This window comes from Opisthocomus hoazin, chromosome 13 (genome assembly GCF_030867145.1).
Source record: "Opisthocomus hoazin isolate bOpiHoa1 chromosome 13, bOpiHoa1.hap1, whole genome shotgun sequence".
Classification (NCBI taxonomy): Eukaryota; Metazoa; Chordata; class Aves; order Opisthocomiformes; family Opisthocomidae; genus Opisthocomus; species Opisthocomus hoazin.
In genome coordinates, this window is record NC_134426.1 from 28,798,037 (window position 1) to 28,824,776 (window position 26,740).

At 69.3% G+C, this 26,740-nt stretch overlaps 4 protein-coding genes across 8 annotated transcripts; 3 read left to right on the plus strand and 1 right to left on the minus strand.

Moving 5' to 3' along the window:
* Positions 1 to 66: 66 nt before the first annotated feature.
* On the minus strand, positions 67 to 4,184 carry CRYBB1 (crystallin beta B1). Its single transcript, XM_075434934.1, has 5 exons — positions 3,069 to 4,184; positions 2,294 to 2,412; positions 767 to 899; positions 515 to 657; positions 67 to 334 (listed from the first exon to the last, which is right to left on the minus strand). The coding sequence occupies exons 1-5, from the start codon at positions 3,207 to 3,209 to the stop codon at positions 154 to 156; spliced, it is 717 nt and encodes a 238-aa protein (XP_075291049.1). The 5' UTR covers positions 3,210 to 4,184; the 3' UTR covers positions 67 to 153.
* Positions 4,185 to 7,124: 2,940 nt separating this feature from the next.
* Positions 7,125 to 10,365, plus strand: CRYBA4 (crystallin beta A4). Its single transcript, XM_075434670.1, has 6 exons — positions 7,125 to 7,425; positions 9,042 to 9,087; positions 9,213 to 9,331; positions 9,551 to 9,692; positions 9,825 to 9,967; positions 10,117 to 10,365. The coding sequence occupies exons 1-6, from the start codon at positions 7,166 to 7,168 to the stop codon at positions 10,262 to 10,264; spliced, it is 858 nt and encodes a 285-aa protein (XP_075290785.1). The 5' UTR covers positions 7,125 to 7,165; the 3' UTR covers positions 10,265 to 10,365.
* A 55-nt stretch (positions 10,366 to 10,420) lies between these two features.
* On the plus strand, positions 10,421 to 13,117 carry LOC142362980 (uncharacterized). Its single transcript, XM_075434453.1, has 3 exons — positions 10,421 to 10,447; positions 10,954 to 11,077; positions 11,442 to 13,117. Exons 1-3 carry the CDS (start codon positions 10,421 to 10,423, stop codon positions 12,836 to 12,838), a joined length of 1,548 nt encoding a protein of 515 aa, XP_075290568.1. The 3' UTR covers positions 12,839 to 13,117.
* Positions 13,118 to 13,187: 70 nt separating this feature from the next.
* On the plus strand, positions 13,188 to 19,640 carry LOC142363029 (uncharacterized). Of its 5 annotated transcripts, none has more exons than XM_075434854.1 (3): positions 13,188 to 15,154; positions 18,017 to 18,112; positions 18,879 to 19,640. In XM_075434854.1, exon 1 carries the CDS (start codon positions 13,472 to 13,474, stop codon positions 15,146 to 15,148), a length of 1,677 nt encoding a protein of 558 aa, XP_075290969.1. In that variant the 5' UTR covers positions 13,188 to 13,471; the 3' UTR covers positions 15,149 to 15,154; positions 18,017 to 18,112; positions 18,879 to 19,640. The 5 variants fall into 5 exon arrangements, with proteins under 5 accessions (XP_075290969.1, XP_075290967.1, XP_075290968.1 ...); XM_075434852.1 differs by having other exon boundaries at positions 13,189 to 17,445; positions 17,573 to 18,112; XM_075434853.1 differs by having other exon boundaries at positions 13,189 to 15,649.
* The last annotated feature ends 7,100 nt before the right edge of the window (positions 19,641 to 26,740 follow it).

Consider the following 26,740-nt stretch of genomic DNA (forward strand, 5'->3'; position numbering starts at 1 on the left):
CCCAGCCCACGCGAGCCTCGTGCGGGGCGGGAACGCGGGGCGCACGCGGCGCGGCTCTCGTCTCGTGGCATCGCTTTAATTCGCCTCGCAGGGTGGGAGACGCCGCGGGCGCGGGCGGGGGGACGCCGGGGGGCCCCGCGGGCAGCGGCGCGCTCAGTCGGAGGGCGCGTCGGGCGTGACGAAGGCGCCCTTCTGGTCCCAGCGCATGTCGCGGATGCGGCGGATGGACTGGAGCTGGGGCTGGAAGGCGGACCACTCGTTCCAGTGCCGGAAGTCCCCGGTCTCGAAGAGGTACTGGTAGCCTCGGTACCCGGGGTACTGGTACCCGACCCAGCTGCGGGGAGAGCAAACAGAGCGGCCCCTGAGCGGGGTCGGCCGCTGCGCGCGGCCCCGAGGCGCGGCACCGCGCGGGGCTGCAGCACCGACAGCCGCCGAGAGCCCCGCGCGGCGCTGGGGGTCAGCGGGGCAGGACGGGGAGCCCGGCAGGAGGCGGCCGCCGCGGCGCCCGGCTTACGTTCCGCTGGGCACCTGCACGCTGCCCACGCGGTCGCAGAAGCCATAAGCCCACAGGCTGGGCACGTCGTCCTCCTGGATCTCCATCTTGTTGCCCTTGAAGTCGGCGGACTCGTAGAGGGAGATCTTGTGGTCCTCAGCCTCCTGGGGAAGACAGCGGGGAGGCGCTGGGCCACGCGGCCGACGCGCTGGAGCTCGCTGGCGGCGAGGCGGCGAGCGGCACGGACCCGGAGCCCGCTGCCCGCGCGCTCACCATTCTGACGGGCCGCAGGGACACGAGGCAGTCGCTCCGGTAGCTGCTCGACCAGGTGTCCCAGCGAGGGTACTCGCCCTTCTCCAGGACGAACATCTCCCCGCGCATGTTGGCCTGCTCGTAAGCCACCCAGCTGGGGAGAGGGGGAGGACGGGACCGGGGGTCAGATGCCACCCAGCAGCTCCCCTCCTGCCCCACCAGCCTGCGGGCACCCCAGCCGCGCTCCCCGCGCCCGGCAGGTCGGGGTGTCAGGGCTGGCCCCGCCATCCCGCTCCCACCGTTCTCGGCGCAGCGCTGGCAGCCGCCGTGAAGCGCCGAGCCGGCGGGCGCTCAGCCCGGTGCCCGCTGGCGCGCGCGTCCAAGGCCAGCGGCAGACACCAGCGTGCCCGAGTGCTCCCGTCCCCAGCCCGGGCAGCAGCAGGACCCGTCACAGGCCGGGGGCTCCGAGAGCCCTCGGCACCCGAGCAGCCCCGCGGCTGCCGCTTCCCTTTTCCCCGCAGAACGGGGCCGTTTCTGCAGATGCCAGCGGGCATTTTCCGAACGGCAGGCGACGCATTCGGTACCGCAGGCTGTGTCAGCTCACGCTGACTTCTCACTCTCAGCTGGGCTGGTTTCGCTTGTGTCTTTCCCTCGGTAAATTTTGGGGCACAGCGTCTCCCCAGTGACTCTCGAGAGGGCTCTGAGGGCTGAGGACCCCGACGACACTCAGACGCTCCGTGCTCCGAGGCTCTGTGCCCGGCGCAGCCGCCCGGGCGTCACACCGGAGCTCCGTCGGGGCTGCGCCGTCCCGCTTTCGTTTCAAGAAGAGTTGGATATTCTGGGTTCCTAATGCAGAAGTAGTCCCTGATGCTCCCCGGTGTCACTCGAGGTGACCACAGGCCACCTTGCCCAGTCCCTCAGGGCTGCCGTCAGGGCAAGCCGTGTCCCGTGCGTCCCCCCCGGGCACTGCCAGCCGCCCTGGCTGCCCTCGCGGGCACGGCCGCGGTCGGATGCTCTGTCAACACGCAGATCGTCCGTCTGTCCGGTTATCTGCCTTGGCGATCGTTGCTGTCCCAGCCTCTGCTCTCTGTTCCCACCGCTGTTGGCCCAGCCCAGCCCCTGCGTCGCTGCTCAGCGCCGCGGGCGTGCGGGGCTGCCCGCCTGCCCTCCCCTGCCCGCTCCAGCCTTGTCCCCAAGCAGCCCCGGCCGCCAGCCCGCTCCAGGGTACCCACCGCGTTTCACCTCGGCTTCTCTAAAATCTAGAAGTCTCCTGCGTCTGGTGGGCAGCTTCGGGCAGCAGAGCTGACGGAGGGCTTTCCTCGGCCTTCAGCTCTGCCTCTGGTGCCCTGCGCTGCACAAACGGCCCCGGCAGCCTTCCTGCCTGCCCCGTGCTCCTCGAAGGAGACCCGGGGTCCCCAGCTCCGCTCCCTGCCCGGGCTGCAGGGCGATGCCCCCGTGCATGGCGCTCTGCCCTGGGCTGCTCCCCAGGACCACGTCCCCACCCCCCCGGGGCGTCCCCAGGTCCCCTCCGCGGCTGCGGTCACTCACGGTCCGGAGATGACGATGACGCTGCGCACGCGGTCGAAGCCCCGGTCCCCCAGGTTCATGCACTCGGTGGTGAGCTCCAGCTGCCTGCCCTGGAAGTTCTCCTGCTCAAAGACGACGATCTGGAGGCAGAGGGAAAGCGTCGGACGGGGACAGGCGTGCTCGGGGAGGGCAGGGCAGTGCACGGACCCTGCGCACACGAGCCCACCGTCCCACGTGTCCCCCCCGGCTCTCCAAGGCTTCCTGCAGCTCTTCAGGTCTGGTCAAGACCTGTGCAGGAGCAGCCCCGTCCGGACACGGGCTGAGCACAGGAAGGTCCTCCCCTGGCAGCCATCCTTGCTCTGAGACGGCCTCATCCTGCTGCGGTGCCACATCTCCCTGTGCCGGCGCGGCCATCGGGCCCAGCCGGGCTGGGAAGGGGCTGCTTCTCACCGCAGGACCCCCGCGCGCGGAGGGCAACTCGAGGGAGCGGGTGGCATCGCCCAGCCCTGGTGCCATGACCCAGGGCAGAGCATTTCCGCAGCCTGCGCTCTCCGACGAGCCGCCCCGGCCAGGGAGCACCCAGAGCACCCCTCCTGCAGCAGCCCCGCGCACGGCTGCCCGCATCCTGCACCCGGAGCGCTGCGACCGGGAGGGACAGAGCGGGGAGGGACGGCATCGTCTGCTCTCTCCTCCTGCTCTCGGAGGGGGGTCCTTCCCCCCGGGGCTCCTGTGCTCTCCTGCCACTGCCCCTCACCCCTGGGCCCCGTCCCTGCGCGCGGGGAGCGGTGGGGCTTACCCTGAAGGCTTCTGTGGAGGGCTCCTCGCCCTTGCTGTTTGCGATGGGAGCAGGGTCAAGGGATGGAGCTGGGGCTGGGGCCGCCTTCTCCTTCTCCTCCACCGCCTGGCCGGGAGCAGCGGGTTTTGTGGTCTCAGACATCGCGGTGTTGGGCTCACGTCTGGGACAGGGCACCAGGCAGCAGGTTAGAGGGGATGCGTGGCCAGGGACACCCACCAGCCGCCCCGGTCCTCGCCCTGCCCTGGGGACGGTCACTTCGGGATGGGGGGCTCAGCAGCGGGGTGGGTGGCCGGGGCTGGGAGAGGAGCTGCCCAGAGGTCCTGCCTTCACCAGGAGGACCCCAGCAGGTCCTGGCCGCCCACACTCTGCTTCTGTGGCCAGGACAGCCCTGAGCGCGGTCCCACCGCTGCAGGGGTGCCCAGGCACCCCCGAACACTGGTGCCCAGCCGCTCCATGCTCCCCCCAGCTGGGCTTGGGCCTGATGCCGCAGCGGGCGCTGGTGCCATCCCGCACGGGGTGTGCCAGCACGGGCTGGGCGCTTGGCAGCGTGTGAGGGGTGGGAAGGGGCCGGCCCCGCTTGCAGCAGCCCTCCGGTGGGCACCTGGCCGGTGGCCCCGCAGGTGAGGGTCACCAGCAGCTGCCGGGGGAGCAAGGGCAGTGGGGTGCTGAGCACCGGGGTGCTCCCAGCTGCAGTGACCACAGCGGTGGCCATGGCTGAGCCCCCGTGTTTCCCTCTCCCTCCCTCGGGTCCGGCTGCAGCCCGGTGCCTGGGGACGTTGTCCTCTTACCTGGGCAGCTGCTGCTTCTTGTTGGAGTGAGTGGGCTTGTGTTTCGGGGTGCAGCGAGGCCCCCACTTTATAGCCTGGCAAGGGCAGACCCCCGGGCGGGCGCACAAAGGAACTGCCAGCTCATCAGGGGCTGCGCGGCCGCCCAGTCATCACATCCTGCAAAGCGCTGGGCGAGCTGGAAGCCTCTCCCCGGCCCCGTGCCCAGCTGCTGAACCCAGCACTTTGCTTTGTGCCCGTGGCACAACAGAAGACCTGACCGTGCCACTTCGCAGCGCGCGGTGGCCCCCGCTGCCCCACGCGTGGCCGCCCCGACCGGGCATATATAGCCCTCGCCCGGCACGCCGCCCTCCCCTGCCCACCGCCCCGGCACCCGGCTCCGGTGCTGCTGCAGCCGGGGAGGGTGCCCAGCCCACGGCCCTCAGCTGCACGGTGCCCAGCCCCGTGGCTGCGCGCTGTTCCTCTCTGCCCTCTGGACACCGAACCTCTCGCTGGAAACATCACGGCACACCCGCAAACCCCCAGCGGTGCTGCCCCGGAGATGCCAGGACGCAAGACTTCGGTGTTCTGAAATGCTTCAAGAGTTGGGGTTTTTTTTTTCCCCAGATGACGTGTAATCAAAACTGAGCTTCCAAAACATCTCAGTCTCTGAAAAAGGTGTTCTCCTTCGAGGAGGTCCCTCCCACCGCGTCCGCCGGCACGGGTGGTGGCTGGTGTTTAGCCTGTTTGACCTGTGCTGCGCTCATTCTGTGCCATCCCTGGTTTTGCCGTCACCACACGGCACGGTACCGAGTCCCACGCGGGGTTCTGGTGCACCAGTGCCGGCTCTGACGGACGGCAGGCGGAGGGGACTGTGGGTGGCAGGTTGGGGACGCGCTGGGCACCGGTCCCTGCGGCGGTCAGCCTGCGGCGCCGCATCTCCTGCACCCTACGGCCGCTCTCCGTACCGGCAGGCGCCTTGGGGGGACGTCCCCTGACTCCCGCCGAGCCCCCCGTCAGCTGCTCTCCCCATTTGCCTGCTGTGACGCGTTCGTTCTGTAAATACCTGCACACTTCTTTCCTCCCAGTGCTTCCCAGCACCCCCAGCCTCCCGCAGCACCCAGCACCAGCGCTGCTGCAGTGAATCGCCCCAGGCTGCGTGTTTGGAAAGCTCAGAGCCCTCCACTTTGCCGTCGTCAACCAGCAGTGGGGGGATCTATCTGCACCCTTGGGGCTGTTGCCCAAAATCCCAGACAAAAAGCATTTCTTCACCCCTTCTTCTTCCCCCCGGCTCTCTGCCGGGCTGTGCTGTGCCCGCGGGCATGGCCGGGTGCGGGAGCTGCCCGCAGCCTGGTCTCCACCTTGACGCTGGGCAGCGTGTTACGATGCCTGGCTTTCAGTTTGCACTCATTTTCATGTTTGTTAGACAGATTTCTGTTTGAGGCTGTGTTCTCTTCCTCTCCGAGCCAAGGTGGGTTTTTCAACTGCTCTGCCTCGCCTGTGGCTCCTGGGCGTTAAGCAGCAGGGCTCACCCCCCCAGCTACTGCTGCCCTGCTCCTGCCGCGCTTCCCCTCTCCTCTCCCGGCACCTCTGGACCTGGGCATCGGCGAGCCGTGCTCCGAGGGACAGAGCTCTGCTCCCGACGGCTGCTCCACGCTCTTCTGAGGACTCGGCAGCCCAGTGGAAGCAGGGATCTGTCCTCGAGGATTCCTGAGCCCTCCGGACACAAAATCTCTGCCCCCCCCACTGAGCATCCCCGCTGGCTGCAGGCGCTTGGGAAAGCCGCTCGCTGCACCGACCCATCCCGCACCGGCCGCTCGCTGCACCGTCCCGCCCCGGCACGGAGGGGCACGTGGGATGCGCGGCTCAGACGCAGCGAAGAGCTGCCCACGCCTCACCCCGTGGGGACGGCTGGAGCCGATCCGGCTGGGACCCGCCGGGCACAGCCACGGCCACGTGCCTGGTATGTGGGGTTCGTCCCGCGCCGGCGAGCCCTGCCACGCACGGAGCTCCCGCTGCCGTGTCCCCTGCCCGGGCGCTGGCGCTGCGGCACGTCGCGGAGGGCGAGTGAGCTTGTTCAGCCTGAAGAAGAGAAGGCTGAGAGGGGACCTTATAAATGCCTACAAATATCTGAAGGGTGGGTGTCAGGAAGATGGGGCCAAGCTCTTTCCAGTGGTGCCCAGCGACAGGACAAGGGGCAACGGGCACAAACTGAAGCAGAGGAAGCTCCAACTGAACCCGAGGAAGAACTTCTTCCCTCTGAGGGTGACGGAGCCCTGGCCCAGGCTGCCCAGGGAGGCTGTGGAGTCTCCTTCTCTGGAGATATTCAAGACCCGCCTGGACAAGGTCCTGTGCCCCCTGCTCTGGGTGACCCTGCTTGGGCAGGGGGTTGGACTAGATGACCCACAGAGGGCCCTGCCAACCCCTACTATTCTGTGATTCTGTGATTCTGAGCTGTGGTCACCGCGCTGGTGGCCGGCAGCAAGCTGGGTTTCGCTTGGGCCACCGCAAGAGCCTGGGGGCAACGGACACTTGCTGGGGGCTGCGGGTGTCGGGAGCAGCCGGTTGCGTGTGAGCCCACGGCTGCTGCGCTCGCCCGCTCCGCGTCCCCCGTGCTGCCCGGGGCTGCCGGGGCTGCGGCTGCGCGAAGCGGGGGGCTCCAGCCCAGCCACCTGGCAGTTTGCTGGCAAAAGCTGCCCCAAAACACTGTGCTACCTGGGACACGCGGGTTTCCACACCCGGCCCAACGGCCTCCCCTCGCTGCCGCCCCGCTGCTCCCCGCTCCGAGGGGCGGGCTGTGGGGGTGCCTCTGCAAGGTGCCCGGCCCTCGGAGCTCTGCGCGCTCCCGGCACGACCCTGGGACGATGGGGTCACCATGAGCAAAGCTTGAAGGTGTTTAGGTGCCCAGAGGGTGGACGCAGCAGGATCTTTCCAGGTCCCTGCACACAGAGGCAGGAGGCTGCTGCAGCGCGTCCTGCGCCGTGGTCTGCGTCTTCGGTCCCTCCACGCCTTCGCAGACCTGGCTCTTGCTTTCCCGTGCCCCCGGTCGCTGCTTGTCACGATGCTGCGTGGCTGCCGTGTGCTCAACCCGCAGAAGAGCTGCCCTGGCTGTCGGGGAGAGATGCTCTGCCCTAGCAGGGAGAGCAAACGCTGCTGCAAGTGCAGACACATCTTTCCTCCTGCTTCTCACAAAAGTGAGTGAGAAAAGCTCCCCGCGCCCGCAGCCGAGGCGCGGGGCAGGCAGGAACGCTGCCAGAGCAGTGGCCGTGGTCGCAGTCCGGCCGCACGCCGGGGCAGGGCACGCGGCAGGAGCGACGGCAGACCCCGGGGGCGATGCCCCGGCTTCAGCGCTGCGGGGCCGGGAGTCGGAGCCCGTGCTCGGTGGGCCGGGGCGGCGGGAGCCGCAGCGTCCCGGCTCATCAGCTTCTCTGCAGCGTCGCCTTTGTTCTGCCCGGTCCCTCCTCCCCGCCATGTGCTGAGTTAGGGATTTCGGTAACGCTCCCCGGGGCTCTGTCTCTGTCTGGAGGCTATAAAAACCCCGCCGGAGGGCTGCCGGACATGTCGCCTGCCCGGGCACCAGCGCCTCGCCCCAGGTAAGCGCCGGAGCCTGGCCGCAGCTCCCGTGCCCCGTGTGGCTGGGTCCTGGGGCCGCGGTGGTGGGGGGATCCGGGGGCATCGCTGGCTGTGGCAGCAGGGCAGGGTGGTGGTGGGATCCAGGGCATCGCTGGCCGTGGCAGCGGGGCAGGGTGGTGGGGGGATCCGGGGCATCGCTGGCCGTGGCAGCGGGGCAGGGTGGTGGGGGGATCCGGGGGCATCGCTGGCCGTGGCAGCGGGGCAGGGTGGTGGGGGGATCCGGGGGCATCGCTGGCCGTGGCAGCGGGGCAGCGTGGTGGGGGGATCCGGGGCATCGCTGGCCGTGGCAGCGGGGCAGGGTGGTGGGGGGATCCGGGGCATCGCTGGCCGTGGCAGCGGGGCAGGGTGGTGGGGGGATCCGGGGGCATCGCTGGCCGTGGCAGCGGGGCAGGGTGGTGGGGGGATCCGGGGGCATCGCTGGCCGTGGCAGCGGGGCAGGGTGGTGGGGGGATCCGGGGGCATCGCTGGCCGTGGCAGCGGGGCAGCGTGGTGGGGGGATCCGGGGCATCGCTGGCCGTGGCAGCGGGGCAGGGTGGTGGGGGGATCCGGGGCATCGCTGGCCGTGGCAGCGGGGCAGGGTGGTGGGGGGATCTGGGGGCATCGCTGGCCGTGGCAGCGGGGCAGGGTGGTGGGGGGATCCGGGGGCATCGCTGGCCGTGGCAGCGGGGCAGCGTGGTGGGGGGATCCGGGGCATCGCTGGCCGTGGCAGCGGGGCAGGGTGGTGGGGGGATCCGGGGGCATCGCTGGCCGTGGCAGCGGGGCAGGGTGGTGGGGGGATCCGGGGGCATCGCTGGCCGTGGCAGCGGGGCAGGGTGGTGGGGGGATCCGGGGGCATCGCTGGCCGTGGCAGCGGGGCAGGGTGGTGGGGGGATCCGGGGGCATCGCTGGCCGTGGCAGCGGGGCAGGGTGGTGGGGGGATCCGGGGGCATCGCTGGCCGTGGCAGCGGGGCAGGGTGGTGGGGGGATCCGGGGGCATCGCTGGCCGTGGCAGCGGGGCAGGGTGGTGGGGGGATCCGGGGGCATCGCTGGCCGTGGCAGCGGGGCAGGGTGCTGCCGCTCGGCGCGGGCGTGTGGCCACCTCTGCAGCACTCCCGGCTGGGCGCTGCCCCGCTGCAGCCCCGCGCGCTGGCACTGCCCGCACGCGGCGGGCACGGCTGGGTCCCGCACTGGGCTGCCCGCGCCGGGGCTGCCTGCACGGGGGTTTGGCTCGGGGGTCTGCCTGCAGGAGGAGCAGCCGTGGGAAGCCCCGGGCACGGGCAGGCAGTGTGCCCACCCCGCTGCGGTGCCACGCCGCTGGTGACGGGACACGCACGGGCTGCCGAGGGCAGTTCCATCCCGGCAGAGGCTGGAGCGAGCCCCGCAGAGCAGAGCAGGCGGCTCCCGGCTCCTGCCCCCGTCTGCCGGCACGGCCTGAAGCCCGGTCCTGGGGCGTGGGGGTCCCGGTGAGGGGCCAAGCCCCCGGCGCAGGGCTGGTGGGCCTGGCCAGGCTGCAGCGGCGAGGCCAAGCTTGTGGGGACCGGTGACGAACCAGCCCCAGGGTAGGTTTTAACGGTCCTGTTCCCCCGTGCCCCGGCAGAGCCACCATGACCGACCGCTGCAGGAGATCCTCCGGTCTCTGGAAGGTACGGGAGCCCGGGGAGCACCGGCGACACAGCCTGCACCCCGGGAACGCTGGAGCACGGGGGTGCAGCGTCCACACTGGGCCTCTGCACCCGTGGAGCCCCCTGACCCACCCCGTCCTCCCCAGATCGTGGTGTGGGATGAGGCTTTCTTCCAGGGCAAGAAGCACGAGTTCACCGCCGACTGCTACAGCACCCTGGAGCACGGCTTCAGCACCGTCCGCTCCTGCAAGATCGAGAGCGGGGCGTGAGTGGGGGCCACGGGGGGCTGCCACCCCGCAGCGCTGTGGGACCCCACGCAGGGAGGGGGCTGGAGGATGGCAATGGTTGCCTTTTGCCACCCGAGCCGTGGGGCTGCCTCCTCCGGGGAACGGCCCCAGCCCCGCGGGGTGCAGCGGGCACAGCCCCGGGTGTGAGCGGGGTGGTGGGTGCAGCGGGGGTCTCACCCCGCCTCCCACCCCGGCAGCTGGGCAGGCTTCGAGCACTGCGGCTTCCAGGGCCAGCAGTTCGTGCTGGAGCGCGGCGAGTACCCGTGCTGGGAGGCATGGAGCGGCAGCAACGCCTACCGCGTGGAGAGGATGTGCTCCTTCCGCCCCGTCGCCTGCGCCGTGAGTGCCCCCGCTCCCCACCGCCGGCCCCCGCAGCCCACCGCCAGCCGGGGGCCCGTGCCATGCCGTGCCGTGCCGTGCCATGCCGTGCCGTGCCATGCCGCACCGACGCCGTGCCCCTCTTGGCAGCAGGACCACGGGCGCAGCAGGCTGATGCTCTTCGAGCAGGAGAACTTCCAGGGCAGGCGCGGGGAGCTGAGCGACGACTGCCCCTCGCTGCCGGCCCTGGGCTGGGGCAGCAGCGCCGTGGGCTCCTTCCTCGTCCGCTCCGGCGCGTGAGTACCCCGGGGGCTCCTCGCAGCCCGCCGGGACCCGGCACGGGGGGCACACACCGGATCTGGGGGTGCTCTGGCAGCTGCCGGCACCCTGCCCGTGGCGCAGGGTGCTTCGTCCTGAGCCGCCGCTGCCCTCTGCTCCGTCGCAGGTGGGTCTGCTCGCAGTACCCCGGGTACCGGGGCTTCCAGTACCTCCTGGAGAGCGACAGCCACGCGGGCGAGTACAAGCACGTGCGGGAGTGGGGCTCCCACGCGCAGACGGGCCAGGTCCAGTCCATCCGCAGGGTCCAGCAGTGAGCGCCGGCACCAGAGCCGCCGTGCCACCGGCCGCGGGCCCGGGGCACCGTCTCTCCCGCGGGCCGGCTCGGGCAAAGCTCAATAAAGGCTCAGTGGTCGAAGGCGGCAAGTTGGCCGTTGCGGAGGGGGTGCCACGGGGGTGCACGGCCGGGAGCGATGCCGTGCCCAAGGCCAGAGTCGGGGGCAAGGAGATATCCCTGGAGATATCCCTGACCCGCCTGGCCGCGGTGCTGTGCCCCCTGCTCTGGGTGACCCCTGCCATGGCCGGCCCCCCACCCCCCCCAGCCCCAGAACCCCGGGGGTGCGCGGGGGCCGGGAGCGGGGCCAGCACACAGCCGGCCGCGGTGGTCCCCGGGGGGCTGGCGGGGACCTGGGGAGCGATGCCAGAGCTGCGAAGCGCTGCGGGGGGGCAGCCCCAGCGACCCCAGCCCCCCCCCCCCCCCGACCCCCGGGCTGGGCTGGGGTCGCTGCCGCCCCCTCCTCCCCCCTGAGCGGGGCCGGCTCCTGCGCACCGCGTCCCCAAGGGGTTCCCCCCCCCCCCGTGGGGGGGGCAGCTCGGGGGGGGGCATCAGGGTGGGGGTCCCCGGGGTCTGCCGCAGCCGGGAGCGGGGCACCGGCCGCTTTTCCAGCGTCACCGACCGGGGGGGCGGGGGGGGGGGGGCTGCAGCAGCCTCCCCCGGCGTGGGCAGGGCCGGGCGGGGACTGCGGGAGGAGGAGTTTGCGGGGCAGCCCCCTGCGCGGGGCTCCGGCACAAAGCGGCGGCGGCGGGAGCGTGCGGAGCCCGGCGGCCCCCCAGTTCCCCCCCGGGAGCAGGTAAAGCCGCGCTGGCGTTGCTCTCCGCATTGCGGCTCCTCTCGGGGGGCTGGGGGGGCGCGGGGGCCTCAGGCCAGGCCCCGGGGGGGCGGGGGGGATGCGGGGACCGGAGCGGACGGACGCTCCTGCGGGCATCGCGCCCGGGGGGCTGCGGGGCTGCGGGCGCGGCTGCTCCTCCCGCTCGGCCCCCCCCCTAAAATACCCCCCCCCCAACAAAAAATACCCCCAGCAATATATCCTTACTCGCCGGTGATGTGGGAGCAGGGGCCCGCAGCGTGTCCCGGGGGGCTGCCCCGCAGCGGCAGCCCCCGCGCCGGGATCCCGGCACTGACGCTCGCCCGGGGCTGTGTTTGTTCCCTTCCAGAAGCCGCATCCGGATGGGGCTGGAGGCGGGGAAGTGCGGTCTCGCCGGATTTTCAGTGCTGCGGGGAGGAAACGCGGCCAGAAGGCTGCTTGGCTGCTTTGTCTGGAGACCACCGCTCTCCTAAGCCTGGTGAGGTTGGGGAGGGGGCTGGGGGGGGCTGGGGCCGGCGGCCCCCCGGGCGCGTCAGCACAGCCCTGCTCCTGCCAAGAGCTAACCCGGCGGCTGCTGCCGCGCTCCTCTCGGAGCCATTTTCCCTGCCCCGTTGTCTCACGGCCTTTTGTGTGCGGGAGCACCCACCCCGCACCCGCGCGGGAGCCGCAGGGGGCCCGCAAAGCAGCAGACGCTCGGGCGCTGCGGGGTGTGCAGGGAGCCTTCCTCCCCCCACCTTCTCCAGGGCTGCCCAGCCCCGAGAGCGGAGGGCAAAGCGGGGCAGCGCCCGACGCCGCTGCGCAGCCCCGGAGCCCGGGCAGTGCCGGAGCCCAAGCTGTGCCGGACACCGGGCTGTGCCGGACACTGGGCTGTGCCGGACACTGGGCTGTGCCGGAGCCCGAGCTGTGCCGGTCACTGGGCTGTGCCGGACACCGAGCTGTGCCAGACCCCAGGCTGTGCCGGACACCGGGCTGTGCCGGTCACCGAGCTGTGCCAGAGCCCGAGCTGTGCCGGACACCGGGCTGTGCCGGAGCCCGAGCTGTGCCGGAGCCCGAGCTGTGCCAGACACCGGGCTGTGCCGGACACCGGGCTGTGTCGGACACCGGGCTGTGCCGGACACGGGGCTGTGGCAGAGCCCGAGCTGTGCCAGACACTGGGCTTTGCCGGACACGAGGCTGTGGCAGAGCCCGAGCTGTGCCGGACACCGGGCTGTGCCGGACACCGGGCTGTGCCAGACACCGGGCTTTGCCGGACACGAGGCTGTGGCAGAGCCCGGGCTGTGCCGGACACCGGGCTGTGCCAGTGCCCAGGCTGTGCCAGCTGGCAGGGAGGGGTTGGCAGCGCTGGCAGAGCCGAGGGCGGGGGCACATCGGCCCTGCTGCCAGGGGCTCTGGGGGGTCCCCAGACCCCGCATCTCGGAGATTGTCTCTCCGGGCACGGGCAGCGGAGCCGCCGGCGCGGTGCCTGCAGCGCGGCAGGAGCCGACGGGCAGCTCCTGGCGATGGCGTGCCTGCTGTGCGCGGGCGGCTCGCCTGCTGCCCTCACCTCCCTGCTCCTGCCTGCGGCAGAGCTTGCGCTCCCCTCCGGCCTGCTGTTTGCTTGAGGGGGGGTTTAGCCCCCATTTAACCCGAACGCTGCACCCAGCTCAGCCCCGGGGCACCGTGCGTGCCGCCAGCCCCCCGCAAGGGGCAGCTCAAGTTCACAGCTGGCAGTCGCCGCTCGCCGTGCGCAAGGCGAGCTTTTCGTGAAGTGCTGCCCGCACAAAACTGTTTTTCTGCCCGCCATCTCCCGCGATGTGCTTCGTGGCGGGGCGAGCGAGGCCATCCTGCAGCGGCCACCCCGTGCCGCCGCGTCCCGCCTGCCCCGCCACAGGCACAGAATCACAGAATCCCAGCATGGCAGGGGTTGGCAGGGACCTCTGTGGGTCACCCAGCCCAACCCCCTGCCAAAGCAGGGTCACCCAGAGCAGGCTGCACAGCACCGTGTCCAGGTGGGGCTGGAATATCTCCAGAGAAGGAGACTCCACAGCCTCCCTGGGCAGCCTGGGCCAGGGCTCCGTCACCCTCAGAGGGAAGAAGTTCTTCCTCATGTTCAGACGGAACTTCCTGTGCTTCAGTTTGTGCCCATTGCCCCTTGTCCTGTCGCTGGGCACCACTGAAAAGAGCTTGGCCCCATCCTCCTGACACCCACCCTTCAGATATTTGTAAGCATTTACAAGGTCCCCTCGCAGCCTTCTCTTCTCCAGGCTGAACAAGCCCAGTTCCCTCAACCTCTCCTCGTAGGAGAGATGCTCCAGTCCCCTCACCATCCTCATAGCCCTCCGCTGGACTCTCTCCAGTAGCACCTCCCGCCCGGATCCAGGCGGGGAAGCCATTTGCCAGATGCTCGATGGCATCTCCGGTGCCTGCAGCCACCCGGCCCCGCCGAGCCTGAGCCCAGCTCCCGCGGCCGCTGGTTTGCAGACGCTGCCTGGACGTGCTGTCCCCGCGGGAGGGACCGTCCTGCAGGCAGCAACTGCAGCGTGCGACGGGCAGCAGCATGGCTCCGCAGCTGAACTGCAGCGTCGTCCCGGCCCAGCTCCCCGGGACCTGCTGCGCCAGGGCTCTTCGACGCGGGCAGGGCAGGAGGAGGGCAGGCAGCGCAGGCTGGCTGCGGGCGCAGGCCCCGTGTGCCCGCAGCCCTGCAGAGGCGGAGCGGCACCCACCGCAGCTGTGACCGTCGGCCGCTCCGCTGCGGCCAGCGCCTGCGTCGTGTGCGGGGTCCGGGGGACCCAGTTTGTCCACAGGGCAGAGGCAGTGGCAGTAGTGGTGGTGGCAGTGACAGTGGCAGAAGCAGTGGTAGAGGCAGCAGTGGCAGTGACAGAAGTGGCAGTGGCAGCAGCAGTGGCAGTAGCAGAGGTGGCAGAGGCAGCAGTGGCAGCAGCAGTGGCAGTGGCAGCGTCAGAAGCGGCAGTGGCAGCAGTAGTGGCAGTGGCAGAGGCAGCAGCATCACTGGCAGGGGCAGTGGCAGCAGCAGTGGCAGAGGCGGCAGTGGCAGCAGCAACAGTGGCAGTGGCAGCCGTAGTGGCAGGGGCAGTGGCAGCAGCAGTGGCAGAGACAGCAGTGGCAGCAGCAACAGTGGCAGTGGCAGCAGTAGTGGCAGGGGCAGTGGCAGCAGCAGTGGCAGCAGCAGAAGCAGTAGTGGCAGTGGCAGCGGCAGTGGCAGCGGCAGTGACAGCGGCAGCAGCAGTGGCAGTGGCAGGCAGTCCCTGCCCGCAGTGCAGGCAGTTCCGACACCAGGCAGGGACAGACGGTTTGGGGCGTTGCCACCGCTTCTGGCGAGGTCCTTCCCCGTGCCCCGCTGTGCCTGGTGGCAGGTCCATCTCCCCCTGCTCTGCGAGGGGACGGGCGCAGGAGGGAGAGGTGGCATTTCCTTGGGCACTGGGTGACCCTGAGCGAGCAGTGGGCAGCCGAGCAGACCCACGGAGGGGGCGAGCGCAGGTCCCCGGGAGCGTGGTCCGGAGCACCGGGACAGGGCTGCTGGTTTGGCTGGGCTGGGCAGCCCGGTGCGCCGGAGGGGGCTCAGCCGCCGGCACAGCATCTCCCCCTGCAGAGGTTTTACATCCCCGTCCCGCAGGATCTGGCCCCTTCCTTTGGCCCCAGCGTTGGGCAGCGCCCGGCCGCGCTGCGGGGACCGGGAGCGGTGCCAGCAGCTGGGGGGTTCGGAGCTGGGGATTCTGCCTTGGGACCTCGGTCCTGCGGGGATGGGGAGCCCGGGGATGGCCGGGGATCCGAGGCAGGCTCTGCCTGCCCTCCTGCCCGCCCTGCCTGCCCTCCTGCCCGCCCTGCCCGCCCTCCTGCCCGGCTCCCAGCAGCGCGACGCGGTGCCCGCCGGCTCGGCTCAGCTCTGCCCGGGGACGACGGCGCCGCGTTGCTCTCCCTTGCTGCGCTGGTTGCTTTCTTTTGCAGCTGCTAATGCCCGACCTGCGGTCTGTTCACACACAGCCCCCGGCGCGGGCTCCGCGGCCCAGCAGCCAGACAGGACGGGGGGACGTTGCGCGGCACTCGCGTAGCCGGTGAACACAGGTAGGACCCCCGGGGAGGGGGACGCGGACGCGGACGGTGCCAGCCCCGTGCTTTTCCCACCCTTCACAACCTGGGAGGGCTCTGGACAGCCGGGAGCCACCCTTCCTCCCTGGGGTCCCATCCCCTCCCGGGCTCTCCCCGGGCTCCGGGTGGGTCCGTGGGGTCACACCGTCCCCAGGGCCACCTGCATGAGAGGGTGCGTCCCCCACCCATGCCCAGAGGCGGGGAGGGGGCGGCTGCCATGCTGCCTGGGGTCTCACAGCATTTCTGCTCCCCAGTGCCACCAGCCCGAGGGGCACAACCCCAGGTCCTGCCTGGCCAGTTCAGCCATGCCCGGAGGGGAGCCAGGGCTCGGGCAGCCGCCATCGCCGCCCGCTCACCGATGCCAGAGCCGGGCCAGCCCCTGGTGCCGGCTGCCACGGGCTGGAGCCACGAGCCCGGCGGCCGCAGGGGACGCGGCCGAAGAGACGGTGGCGGTGACACCTGAGGACACGGGTTGGTGGGTGTGTGTGGTCTGCCTGCCAGGTGCTGGGGTCCCCTTCCCTCCTGCCGCTCCGTCCCAGCCAGACCCAGCGCGTCGGTCTCGCCGTGTGCCCTCCCCGGCGATGGGCAGGGCACGGGCTGGATGAGACCCGTCCCCTGCGCTGAACGCGACCGGCGTGGGAGTAGGGAGAAGGGGAAGGGGATGGGGATGGGAGCGGAGCTGTGCCAGCTCCTCAGGGTGACACGATGGCCAGAGCCTGAAGGGACCCTGGTTGTCCCCGCTGATCCTGCCCGTCCCTTTGTCTGCCAGTGAAGTCCTGGTCCTTCCTGCTCCGGCAGTGCAGTGTCCCGGCAGGACCCTGCCTCTGCTCCGCTTTCAGGAAGCACCCGGGTTGTGGAGCCGCCGGGAGCGTGGGGAGGGAGCCGGGCAGTGTGTCCTCCTGCGGCATGGCCTCTGCGGGGCCGTGCGGGGCCGACAGTGGCCCCGAGAGCGGGTGCAGCCATCGCCCCCCCTGCCCAGCCCAGCAAGCACCCCCCAGGCCGGCGGGAGGGCCGGGCGTGCGGGGGGCTGGGGGCTGAGGACAGACACAGCTCACGGCAGGCGTTACAGCCCCTTGAAGCCCGGAATGGAGCAGCGTCCTTGTGGGGAGCAGCGGGAGGTCGTGCTGCGGGAGGAGGTGACCCGGAGGAACGCGGGGCAGAGGGTGCCCAGGGTGCCCCGTCCCAGCCCGGTTTCTCAGGACACGGTGCAGGACCGCGGCTCCCGCTGCCGCTCAGCAACCCGCCCTGCTCAGCTGCCTGCTCCCGCCGAGAGGCAGCTTCAGGGGGGGAATAAGCTATCGGGCACCTTTCCCCTGCTCCATCTCGTGGTTTTCCCTTCTGGACTTCTTCCTCCATCCACGGGCCCTGGGCGCTCGTGGAGATGTGGAGCAGCCGTCGCTGGCCCAGCACTGCCAGCGATGCCCGCACCCAGAATCACAGAATCACAGAATGGTAGGGGGCCATCTCGTCCAACCCTCATCACCCTCTCCCTCCCTCTGCTGCTTCCAGCTCCCTCAGCACCCTTCCCCTGAGCCTTGCGGTGCTGAGTCACGCTCCGGCGTTGCCTCCTCTGTGCAGCCCGTCTCTCGCCATCAGCAGTGCCAGGGCTGGGAAACACGTGTGGCGCGGGGGCACGGGCTGCGCGGGGCACGTGGTGCCTCGCCAGCACGGGTGGTAGGGGCAGAGCCCTGCAGGACGCTCGGTTCGGAGAGCGGGTTGTGGTACCCAGACTAAACCCTCCGCTGGCAAAGCCCAAAAATGCCCCCTGCTCTGGCGAGCCGGAGCCCTGCTGCTTCTGCAAGAGCCGAGCAGACCCTTCCCCGGGAACGGGGGGGCTCGCCGGGACCGGCTCTGCATGCTGCTGCTGACACTAACCTACTAACCCGCCGGGACCCCGCCGCGGGCTGCCGCAGCCCTGCCGAGGGACTAACCCACTAACCGGCCCCAGCGCATGCCCTACTAACCGGCCCCGTCGCGCCTCCGCTAACCGCGGGCAGCCCTCGAAGGGAACGGAAAAGCTGGGTGAGTACGCTTGCGGGCGCGGGGCGTTGCGGCGTCGGTGCCGGGCAGCCCTCGCCGGCGCGAGGAGAGGGGCTCTGCCCGCCGTGCCCGGCTGTGCCGCGGAGCCTGCTGCTGCCCGGGGGCCGAAAACGGTTTGATCAGCAGAAGCTTTTCAGTTCCTTTGGAAGCCAGTGGATGTCTGTTACTAACACGTTCCTGAATTAAACAAACCAAGCGTTGCTGCTTTTCTCTTCGTTTCTCTCCCAGTACGTGTGTCCTCTGAGTGCGGCCGGCTGTGCCGTGCTGCTGTCACCATCTGCCTGCGCTAACCCCTCCTGCCTTGCTCCTGTGCTGCTGCTAACGAACACTCTTTGCACCTTAACTCCCGCTCAGATGCTGTTCCCGTGACGCGTGGACAGTGGCCTCCTCCTGGGCTCTGGGTCAGCGCCCGCAGCAGCCGGATTTGCACTTCTGCTGAGCATCTCTGCCTCCCGTTCGGGGTGGGGGAAAGGAAGCTGCTCAGGCTGGGAGGGGGGTGAGAAATTCCCTGTTGGCCTTCTGTTTTCCAAGAAATTTCACGTGGCTAAAGAAAGGAGGCTGAGTGGAAACAGAACGATGCAGAAACCGCTGTAACAATCGGTAACGGCCGTAAAGGTCCAGCAAACCCAGTCTGCAGCCCAAAAGCGATGCCGTTGCCACGAGCCCCACCAGAGCCCGAGTGTGGGGCTCTCGTGGGGCCCCCGTTCACCCGTCATGGGGAATGGTCTCGTGCCGCTCCCCGCACCGGCACGCGGGCGCTCCCGGGCTCCTCTCTTCGCTCCCTTTGTCTCTCTGCAGTTGATCTTGCGACTGGTGCATGTGGAAGCCGTTGCCGGCAGCGTGGTCCCGAGTAACCGCACGGCGCCCAGGGCTGCGTCCGGCTCCCACCGCTGGGTTGGTACTGGCAGGGTCCCCCCCGGCCACGAGCCGAACGGGCAGCCGCGGGCGGTGGGGGGGGACCACTGGGGCAGAACCAAGCCCTGGGCGCCGGGAGGGGACGGTGGCCCCGTGCTGCTGGTGGGGACAGGGCTGGCTCCTGGGGACGTCGCAGCCCGTGGCTGCTGGGGGGACGCAGCGGTGGGGCGGCTGGGGGGGGGGGCTGCCCCGACCGAGGGGCAGGGCAGCGCTGTCCAGGGGTGCGTGGGTCCGGCCAGCATCCAGCTCCCGCTGCTCTCTCTTCCTCGGTCCTCAATGGCTTTGGCTTGTGCTCGGGGTCCCTTGGGGGGCTGGGTTCACGCTGCCCACCTCCCATTGGCATTCCCGCTCCGCACTGACCGCAGCCTGGTCCTTGACCCGGGCTGGGGGGTCGTGCTGGGCTCTCGCGCTGACAGGGGTCCCCTCCCTACCGACCCCCACCTTCACCCACTAACCACCCACCTCCCTTTCCTCTGCACGGCGGGGAGCGGGGGGCCATTTTTGGGCTGGCGCTGCTGTGTTTGACCGAACGGGGAGCGGGGCCCTGCTGCGGGCGGGGGGCGAAGCCTCGAGCAGAGGCGAGGGGAGAGGCGCGGGGCAGGAGGACAGGCTGGGGCGGGCGCAGGGCAGGCGGGTTCGGGGCTGCTGTGTGGGTCGGGAGCACCGTGGGCGCGGGGCTGGCGTGGTCGGAGCCCACCCATCGTGAGGGGCTGCCCACCCTGCCCCCACGGCCCCCCCTTTCCAGCTCCAGAGCGGCTTCCAGCCAGCGCTGCGCTCGGGGGTCACCTCGCTGGGCTGGTGACCGAGGGGAGCGATGGGACCACGGCTCGCCCGGGTGGCCCAGGGGACACAACGGGCAAGTGCAGCCCCGCAGAGGCGGCACGGGCTGCCCACGGACCCCTTGGTGGGGACAGGCCACCAGCTTCCCCCCTTCTGAGCAGAGAGGGGGGCCGGGGGCTGAGAGAGGCTGCAGAAACCAGCCCGGCCGCTCCCTTGCTCTGCCCCAGCGCCTCAGGGCTCCCTGTCCCCGCTCCCCATTTCCCTGGGCTGGGACAGCAGGCAGTCTGTCTGTCCGTCCGTCCGTCCCGCTTTGCTGGTGCCCCCCGAGCTGCCCGAAGAGGGGAGGCGGCAGCACCAGACGGTCGGGATGTGCAGATCCCCCTCTCCCAGCCGCAGCGATGGCGGGCGTGGGGGCAAGGTCACCCCAGCAGCCACCTGGCAGGGGTCTGGGGATGGTGCCCTGCCCCGGGGTGCGCTGCCCTGCCCCGGGCACGCTGGCCCGGGCTGGCTGGGGCTGCCCCTGTGCTGCCGGGACCCCCCTGCAGCCCCTCACCCAGCGCGGTGGGGCTGGGCGCGGGAGTGGGGAGAGGATGCTCTGGGGAAGGGGGTCCCGGGGCTGCCTCGGCGGGTGTGAGCGGGGGCCCCGCGGGTGTCCCCACGGCCCCGAGGATGTCCCCACTGCCCGTAATGCCCGCTGCGAACACGGCAAGTGTGCAACAGCTCCGCAGTCCGCTGTCTGTGTGGGGAGTGGGGGGCTGGGGGTGCCCCAGCTTCCATCGGCGCCGTGGGGCACGGGGGGGGGGGGGGGGGGGGGCCGGGGCGGGCGGTTCCCGCTCAGCAGCCCCCGGGCTGCGGGGCAGGAGGGTCCCCGGGTGCCGGGCGGGGGGGAAGGGGCGGCAGGGAGGGTGCGGGAGGGGCTGGGGTCGGCGGAGGGGAGCGGCGGGCAGTGGCCGGGGGTCCCAGCCCGGGGGTCGCGGGGGGGCGGCCCGGGGGCTGCGGGGAGCCCACCGGTACGGCCCGGCCCGGGAGGGCGGCGGCAGGTGGAGCTCGTGCTCCAGGAACTGCCCGCAACCTGCCCGCAATCTGCCCGCGAGCTGCCCGCAACGTACCCACAGCCCTGCCCGCAGCCCGGCTGCAGCAGAGCCCCCCAACCCCCCCGGGGCAGGGCCCGCACCCCGCAGCCGCCGGCAGCTCCCGCAGGCTCCTGCCCGGCGCGGGGAGGGGGTGGCGGGGGCTCAGCCCGGAGCGGGCAGGGGGTCGGGGGGGGGGGGGGGGGGGGGTGGCTGCCGGGGCAGAGCACGGAGCAGGGCGGAGGAGGAGGAGGGGGGTCGGGACGGGTCGCTGCCGGGGCTGCGGGGAGGGGTCCGGCCGGGGGGGGCAGGGGGTGCGGGCTGGGTACGGGGGCAGCTCAGGAGCTGCGGAACAGCCCGGTGCCCGCAGCTCTGCCCGAGCCCCGGCTGCACCGCGCTGCGTGGGGGGGGGAGGGAGTGGAGGGGCGGGGGGGGGGTGTATCCCTGCCCTCAGGTCTGCAAAAACGACATGAAAGAAATCGCACTAATCTTCCCTTTTCCACAAAGCCCAGGGTTTCACTGGGACAGGGCGAATTTTCCTCCCAGCAGCTGCTGGGCTTTGGATTTAGCATGAAGTGTGATGGTAACGCCGATGTTTTCGGTTGTTGCTATAAATCAGGGGCTTTCTGCAGTGCCCCGTGTCCAGGCACTGAGCTGGCGCGCGGGAGCTGGGGGGCACAGCCAGGCCGAGGGAGATGCTCCGCGCCACGGACGTCACGCTCGGATCATGAGTGGGGCTTGGCTGGGGGCAGGAATCTTTCTCTTTCCCATTAGTTCTTGTTTGGGAGGTCAAAGTTTTCCAGGAGTTCGGTCTTCTTTGGGAGTTCCATGAAATTCCCAAAATCCGCGCGTTCCACGGTCGCAGCTCGGGTTCTGGCAGGGATGTGCGGGCAGGGCCATGCAGGCAGGGATGTGCGGGCAGGGATTTGCAGGCAGGGACGTGCAGGCAGGGATGTGCAGGCAGGGATGTGCGGGCAGGGATGTGCGGGCAGGGATGTGAAGGAAGCACCATGCAGGCAGAGATGTGTGGGCAGGGATGTGCGGGCAGGGATGTGCAGGCAGGGATGTGCAGGCAGGGATGTGTGGGCAGGGATGTGCAGGCAGCGCTGGCATCTCCCATCTCCCTGTGGGGAGGCTTTAAGCTGGGGTCTTGCTGCCCGGGGTGGTCGGTGTGGCTGCCGGCCTCCGGGCGAGGAGGACCCCCCTTCCGCGAGCGCGGTGCCGACGGGTGGGTGCCCGCTGGTTTCCCGGATGGCTCTGACGGTGTCGCATCTCGCAGCAACCCGAGCTGAAACTCGCGTGTGAAATAACGAGCAAGGCCGAAGCTGAAGGCAGGAGACCCTGGCACATCTTGCAGCAATTAAAACATCCGTTACCAGCTTCGAGCCCCCCCCCACTTTCTCCCACCTCTGCGGAACGAGGCCGTGGCCGTGGCTCGGTTGGGCACCAGCGCAGGTGCTGGAGCCCTGCTTGGAGCACGGCGCGGGCGAGCGTCGCGTTGCAGCTCCTCGCGGGGACGCGTCCTCCCGCCGGCGCGGGGGCTTCGGGAAGCAGCAGCCTCTGGGTTGCCCAGCCGGGCGGTGGGCACCGCCGACCGATCAGCCCGGGTGCGAAGCCCACCGGACCGGACCCCAGCTCCCACCGGCCCTGCAGGGAGGGACGGGGAGGGGGAGGGAGCGGGGTGATTCTGGCGAACAGGCTGGGGCCGTCGCGGCGTGGGGTCCCCTGCGCCGCCTTCCCGGGGCACAGCACCTTCGGGAGCGGTGCTCGGCTCCGGCCGGCCACGCTCAGGCTCGCCCCTCCGCCACGTGCTCTCGTTAATAGGTGGGATTGTGAGGCGATCCATAATTAGATGCTAACTGAGTTTTCTCTAAGTTGGGTGAGGGAAGGTCGCCAAGGTAGGACTGGAGTCAGCTTATTGTTATTATCAATCAATAACCTATTTATTTTCCAACATTCCTATTAACCTCTGCAAGGCACTCGCCGTCTCCATTTGAAGGGGCTGTGCAACCGCTTTGCTGACTGGACAACTCTGATTGAAAACGTAACAGTGACCCGACCCCAAAGGCAGAACCCAATTAAAATCATTTTCATTTGTAGATTAATATTTTTTAACATGTTCTACATTCCCTGCTTCAGCATTTCACACAGGAACTGCTGCCTCGTCACACGAGCGGCCCGCATCGATAGCGCCATAAGGAAATAATTATAATTAATTAGACGCGGAGTTGTCCTACTGCGGGGAGCGAGGGACAGCGTTCCGTCGCGACGGGCATGGCCGGGGTGCCGGTGGCTGGCGGGACAGGGCCCCCGGGGGAGGAGAGCCCCGCGGTGGTCTCGGTGCCCGGCTGCTCGTACCGCTCTGCCAGCATCAGCGCTGGGCCGGGGGCAGCTGAGGGTCGCCCGCGGTCCGGCCTGTGCCGGTGGAGGGGACCAGACGCCCCGGTGATGGGCACATCACCACGCAGGGGGTCCAGGCCCCGGCCCCCCCGCGGAGCCCGGTGCTGGGGGGTGCGAGGGAGCACAGTCATTGGCTGATGGAGCACGGTCTTAATGTAAAGTCTATTATTAATAACGTGACTTTGATAATAAAAAGATTAAAATTAAGTTTATGGTTTGCTGACTGCCCTTTCCACACTGTAATCATCTCTCATTCATATTCATGAACCGCTCATTAGTAACCACTGCTTACAAGCAGGCTAAACAGCCAAACCGCTCCGCAGCCACCATCTCCTTAACTGCTTAACTTGCTCCCTGATTACCAACATCAAATTAACTCCGCAGAACGGATCTAATAAGCTTCCCGGTGGCTTCAGACCTCCTCGAAAATTGCTCTGATGTCTCCATGGGGCCTTATTAAAAAAAAAAAATCCTTCCCCCGCGAATCCTGCGTTCCGGCGCGGGCGGCGGGTCGGGCTGCGGGGCTGCCATCGGCTCCCCGGACCCCTCCGGGGCTACCACCGCCCCCCCCATCCCCCGGGGCTGCACCCCCCGGGGCTGCCATCGCCCACCCGGCCCCCCCCGGGGCTGCACGCCCCGGCCCCGGCACGGGGCGGCCCCGCTGTGGGCCGGGGGGGTCGTGGGGGTCTCCGGGACCCCACGGCCGCCCGCAGCCGGTGCTGCCCGCCCGCTGCCCGCTGCCCCAGCGCGGCTGAGCCCGGGGCCGCCCCCGCTACGACCCGGGCTTCTCTCCCGGTGCCGCTAAGCCCCCTGCCGGGGGGGGCCGGGGGAGCCGGGGGGGGGCCGGGTGGTACCAGAGGGGCCGGGGGGGGCCGGCTCCCACCCCCCCTTGCCCCCCCGCAGCCCCAGCGCAGCCCCGGAGCAGCCCCCGCCCCTGCCTGCAGCCCCCGCCCTTCCCGAAGCCCCCCTGGCCGGAGTCCGGCCGTTCGGTAGCCGGGGGCTCGCGTAGCGGCAGGAGAAATGAGCGCGACCTTTCCGTTTAATTGCTTCTGTTTTTTAATTCCAGATGCGGGAGAAGCATCTCCGTCCCGGCAGCGCGGCGGGGGCGGGCGGGGGGACCGGGACCCCCCCCCAACCCGGGGGGCCGGCGCTCAGCTCGGGGTGGGGGGGGGCTCCTGGGCAATTAGCGCTGATGACCATGGGAGCGGCGGCCCGGGAGCCGGGGGGGGGGGGGGGAACGGTTCTCTCGTTGCCATGGCAACCGCGGCGGAGCGGCTGGCGGGCTGCGAGGGGCGGGGGCTGCTTCCCTCCCTGTCGATAGCCCCCCCTCCCCGGGTGGGGGGGCCGCCAAGCCTCCCCCAAAACCCCCCTCCGGGGGAGGGACGGGCGGTGGGGCTGCTCCCGGTGGAATGCGGCGGGACCCCCATCCCCCCGCCTCCCCCTTCCCCCCCCCCCGGAGCTCCAGACCTGCTGCAGCCGGATGGGATGGGGGGGGGGGAGCTGCCCCCAGCCCCCCCACCCCGCGCAGCGGGGCTTGTCCCCCGGGACAGCGGGCAGAGCACCCCGGGAACGGCCCCGAGTGTGCACGGAGCACACGGGGGGGGTGGGGGGTGCTGCAGACCCCCGCACCCGGCAGATCTTTTCCACACGCCGGCGGGGTCGGGGAGATTTAGTGGGCAGGGGGAGGAGGATTTGTGTCTCGGCTCCCCAGTTTCTGGCGCTGGGGGCCTGGAGGTGCAGGCAGCAGCAGCAGCCACGCCGAGGGTCGTGGCCCTCCCCCACCCGAGGCTGCGAGGGACAGGGACCCCCCCCCAGCTCGGTCCCGAGCCCTGGACCCCCGCGAGCTCGAAGTTAACGCCATGCCCGGAGCCAGCAGCAGCCCCCGGCACGGGCAGAGGGGTCGTGGGCCACACTGCATGCCCACCCGTGCCCCAGGGTGGGCAGAGGACCCCGCAGCCCTGCCCCACGCGATCCCTGCCCCACGCCGTCCCTGCCCAGGGAGCTCACGGCAGCCCCACTCCCATGGAGGAGCCCCCAGAGCCGCAGCAGCATCGCTTCGCTGCAGGGCAGAGGGGCAGGGGCTTTCGAGCAGGCGAGGGAGGGGGGTCCTCTGCCCTCTGCCCGGCCGGACCCCCGGCACAGCTCAGGGACGGGCCACCTCGGGCAGGGAGCAGCCGTTCTGCACCGCAACCCCCGACTTTCGCTCCCCGCCCCTTGCCCACACCCCTCCTCCCTCACACCTCCTTGCACGTTCTTCCCAGATTCAGGCTCGAACTGATATCAATAATGGCTTATTTCAAGTTTTCAGCCCACTTTCTCCCAAGAAAATATTTACCCGGAACTCCATTTTCCATCTCTTTTCAATTACCGCCGTGCCTGATCACCTCCCCGCAGCTCTCCTCTTTAGCCATAAACACAAATCCTATTACCTTTTCTCTTTCTGTGTATTTGCCCTTTGATTTAAGCTGCATTTTCTCGCGTTTTCATCAGTTCTGGACCTCTCCCACTGTATATCTCCCTGTTTATCTACTTTCCAAAGGCCTCCTCTTATTTCTCCGGCCCTGATCAATACAGCTGCAGAGCCGGCTGGCAGCTCTTCTCCGCTGCTGCCTGTAGTTTTTCTTGGGGGACTTGTCCAGTATTTCTTGTTAAGCTTCTGTCTCAGCTTGTTCCATTTCTCATTAGGTTTTAGCACTGGCATTGTAGTATTTCTTGTATTTCCACGCTGCCCAGCGGATCTCTTGTAATTCTTAATGGCGAGGCTTAAAGTCTGACTCTTTAGTGGACTCCCGAGTCCTTTCTGGCAGGGGTTGAAGTGGCAAGCAGCGTGACACTTTTATTTCCAGGTGGAGAAAAGAATGTCTCTGGTTCCAAGCCAGGCTGTGATTTTTTCTAACCAAAGGGGCACCGGGGATTATTTGTGTTTTACGGCTGCTGTTGTTGCAGGAGATGCGTTTCGTGGGGCCGTGGCAGCCCCTGTCCCTGCGGGGCCGGGGGGTGGGGTGGGTGGCAGCACCCGGGGCTGGGGCACCTCGGTCCCGAGCCCAGGCGCGGGTGGGAGGGACGCGCTGGGGACACGGCTGCAGAGCTGCCGGTGACGCAGAGCCCGGCAGCCCCCGCCGAGCCTCCCCCGTGTCCCCCCAGCATCCCCAAGCCCTGACGCACCTCTCCCGGGGCCGGGGGCTCACAGCCGGAAAGCATCCTGGCTGTTCGGAAGGGTTTTTCATCCGCATCCCTCTCAAAAGATTCCTTCCGAGAGAGAAGCTGCTTTTAAAATACACCGCAGCTTTCCGGCTGTCGGGAGCCAGCAGATGGATTGCTCTCCATGGCTGCATTTCTGAGTATTAAACACGACGCGCAGTCGCCGCTACGCAGTATTTCCTCCGATGCCACTGCACCGTGGGAGCCAAACAGTGTCCTTTAAAATAAAACCAATTTTTCCTGTCTCCTCCACAGAATAGTCTTATTTATACGCACTCAAACAGCTGTTACTGCAGGTTAACCAAAGGTTGTAAAAACATTTTTCAAATGCCCTTAACTTTGCTCGGTTTGTTATTGAAATTGTTAATCTTGGGTTTAGATTTTTTTCCCCTATCACGCTGGTGTGGAATCGGCTAAACAAGCCCTTTCCTGCCCGCGCCGAGCTTTCGGCCCCTCGGCAGAGGCTGGCGCGTCATCTCGGAGCCTCCCCGGGCAGCGCCGGGGCCACCAGCCGCTCCGCACCGCGCGGCAGGGACGGAGGTTGCCGTGCCAGCTGGGTCCTTCCTGGCAAAGCGGCTCTGGGCGAGCAGACACGCAGGCGCAGACGCTCCTCCGCGCCCCGGCTGTGTCCAGTCCCGCGCTGGCCGGGGACACTCGGGCTTTGGCCGAAGAGGCTTTTCTGACAGCCCTGCAAAACTCCGACCTGGCCTTATCCAAATGTCTTCTGTTGCCTTGATTCTCCACTAGACCGGTGCAAACAGGATTTGCAGCAATTAAAACTACCTGCGGTTTAATTGCTGACGGGGGACGTCGTCCAGTGAAGCCAGGCACAGGGTCAGCCCCAGGAGCAGGCAGGGCAGCGGCCCGGGGACCGGCACCGGAGCATCCCGTGCCAGCAGCAGGGACACGACCTTCCGGCCCGGGCAGGGGCCGGTCTGGCCTCCAGCTGCCTGCGCCGTGCGTGCAACCTCATCGGATGCTGCGCGACGCTGTGCGATGCAGCGCTGTGCAGTGCGGTGTAAAGCTGTGCAGTACAATCTAACCCAATCCAACCCAGCCCAACCCAACCCAACCCAGTCCAATCCAGTCCAACCCAATCCAATCCAACCCAACCCAATCCAATCCAACCCAACCCAACCCAGCCCAACCCAACCCA

Coding starts and splice junctions, on each gene's coding strand:
- CRYBA4 (XM_075434670.1), top strand. CDS start 7,166: ATGCCCCGGCTTCAGCGCTGCGGGGCCGGGAGTCGGAGCCCGTGCTCG. Junction 7,426..9,041: donor GCACCAGCGCCTCGCCCCAG/GTAAGCGCCGGA, acceptor GTGCCCCGGCAG/AGCCACCATGACCGACCGCT. Junction 9,332..9,550: donor TGCAAGATCGAGAGCGGGGC/GTGAGTGGGGGC, acceptor CCACCCCGGCAG/CTGGGCAGGCTTCGAGCACT.
- LOC142362980 (XM_075434453.1), top strand. CDS start 10,421: ATGCCGTGCCCAAGGCCAGAGTCGGGG. Junction 10,448..10,953: donor GCCCAAGGCCAGAGTCGGGG/GCAAGGAGATAT, acceptor CGGCGTGGGCAG/GGCCGGGCGGGGACTGCGGG. Junction 11,078..11,441: donor CAGTTCCCCCCCGGGAGCAG/GTAAAGCCGCGC, acceptor GTTCCCTTCCAG/AAGCCGCATCCGGATGGGGC.
- LOC142363029 (XM_075434854.1), top strand. CDS start 13,472: ATGCTCGATGGCATCTCCGGTGCCTGCAGCCACCCGGCCCCGCCGAGC.
- CRYBB1 (XM_075434934.1), bottom strand. CDS start 3,209: ATGTCTGAGACCACAAAACCCGCTGCTCCCGGCCAGGCGGTGGAGGAG. Junction 900..2,293: donor GTCATCGTCATCTCCGGACC/GTGAGTGACCGC, acceptor CCCTCTCCCCAG/CTGGGTGGCTTACGAGCAGG. Junction 335..514: donor GTGCAGGTGCCCAGCGGAAC/GTAAGCCGGGCG, acceptor CTCTCCCCGCAG/CTGGGTCGGGTACCAGTACC.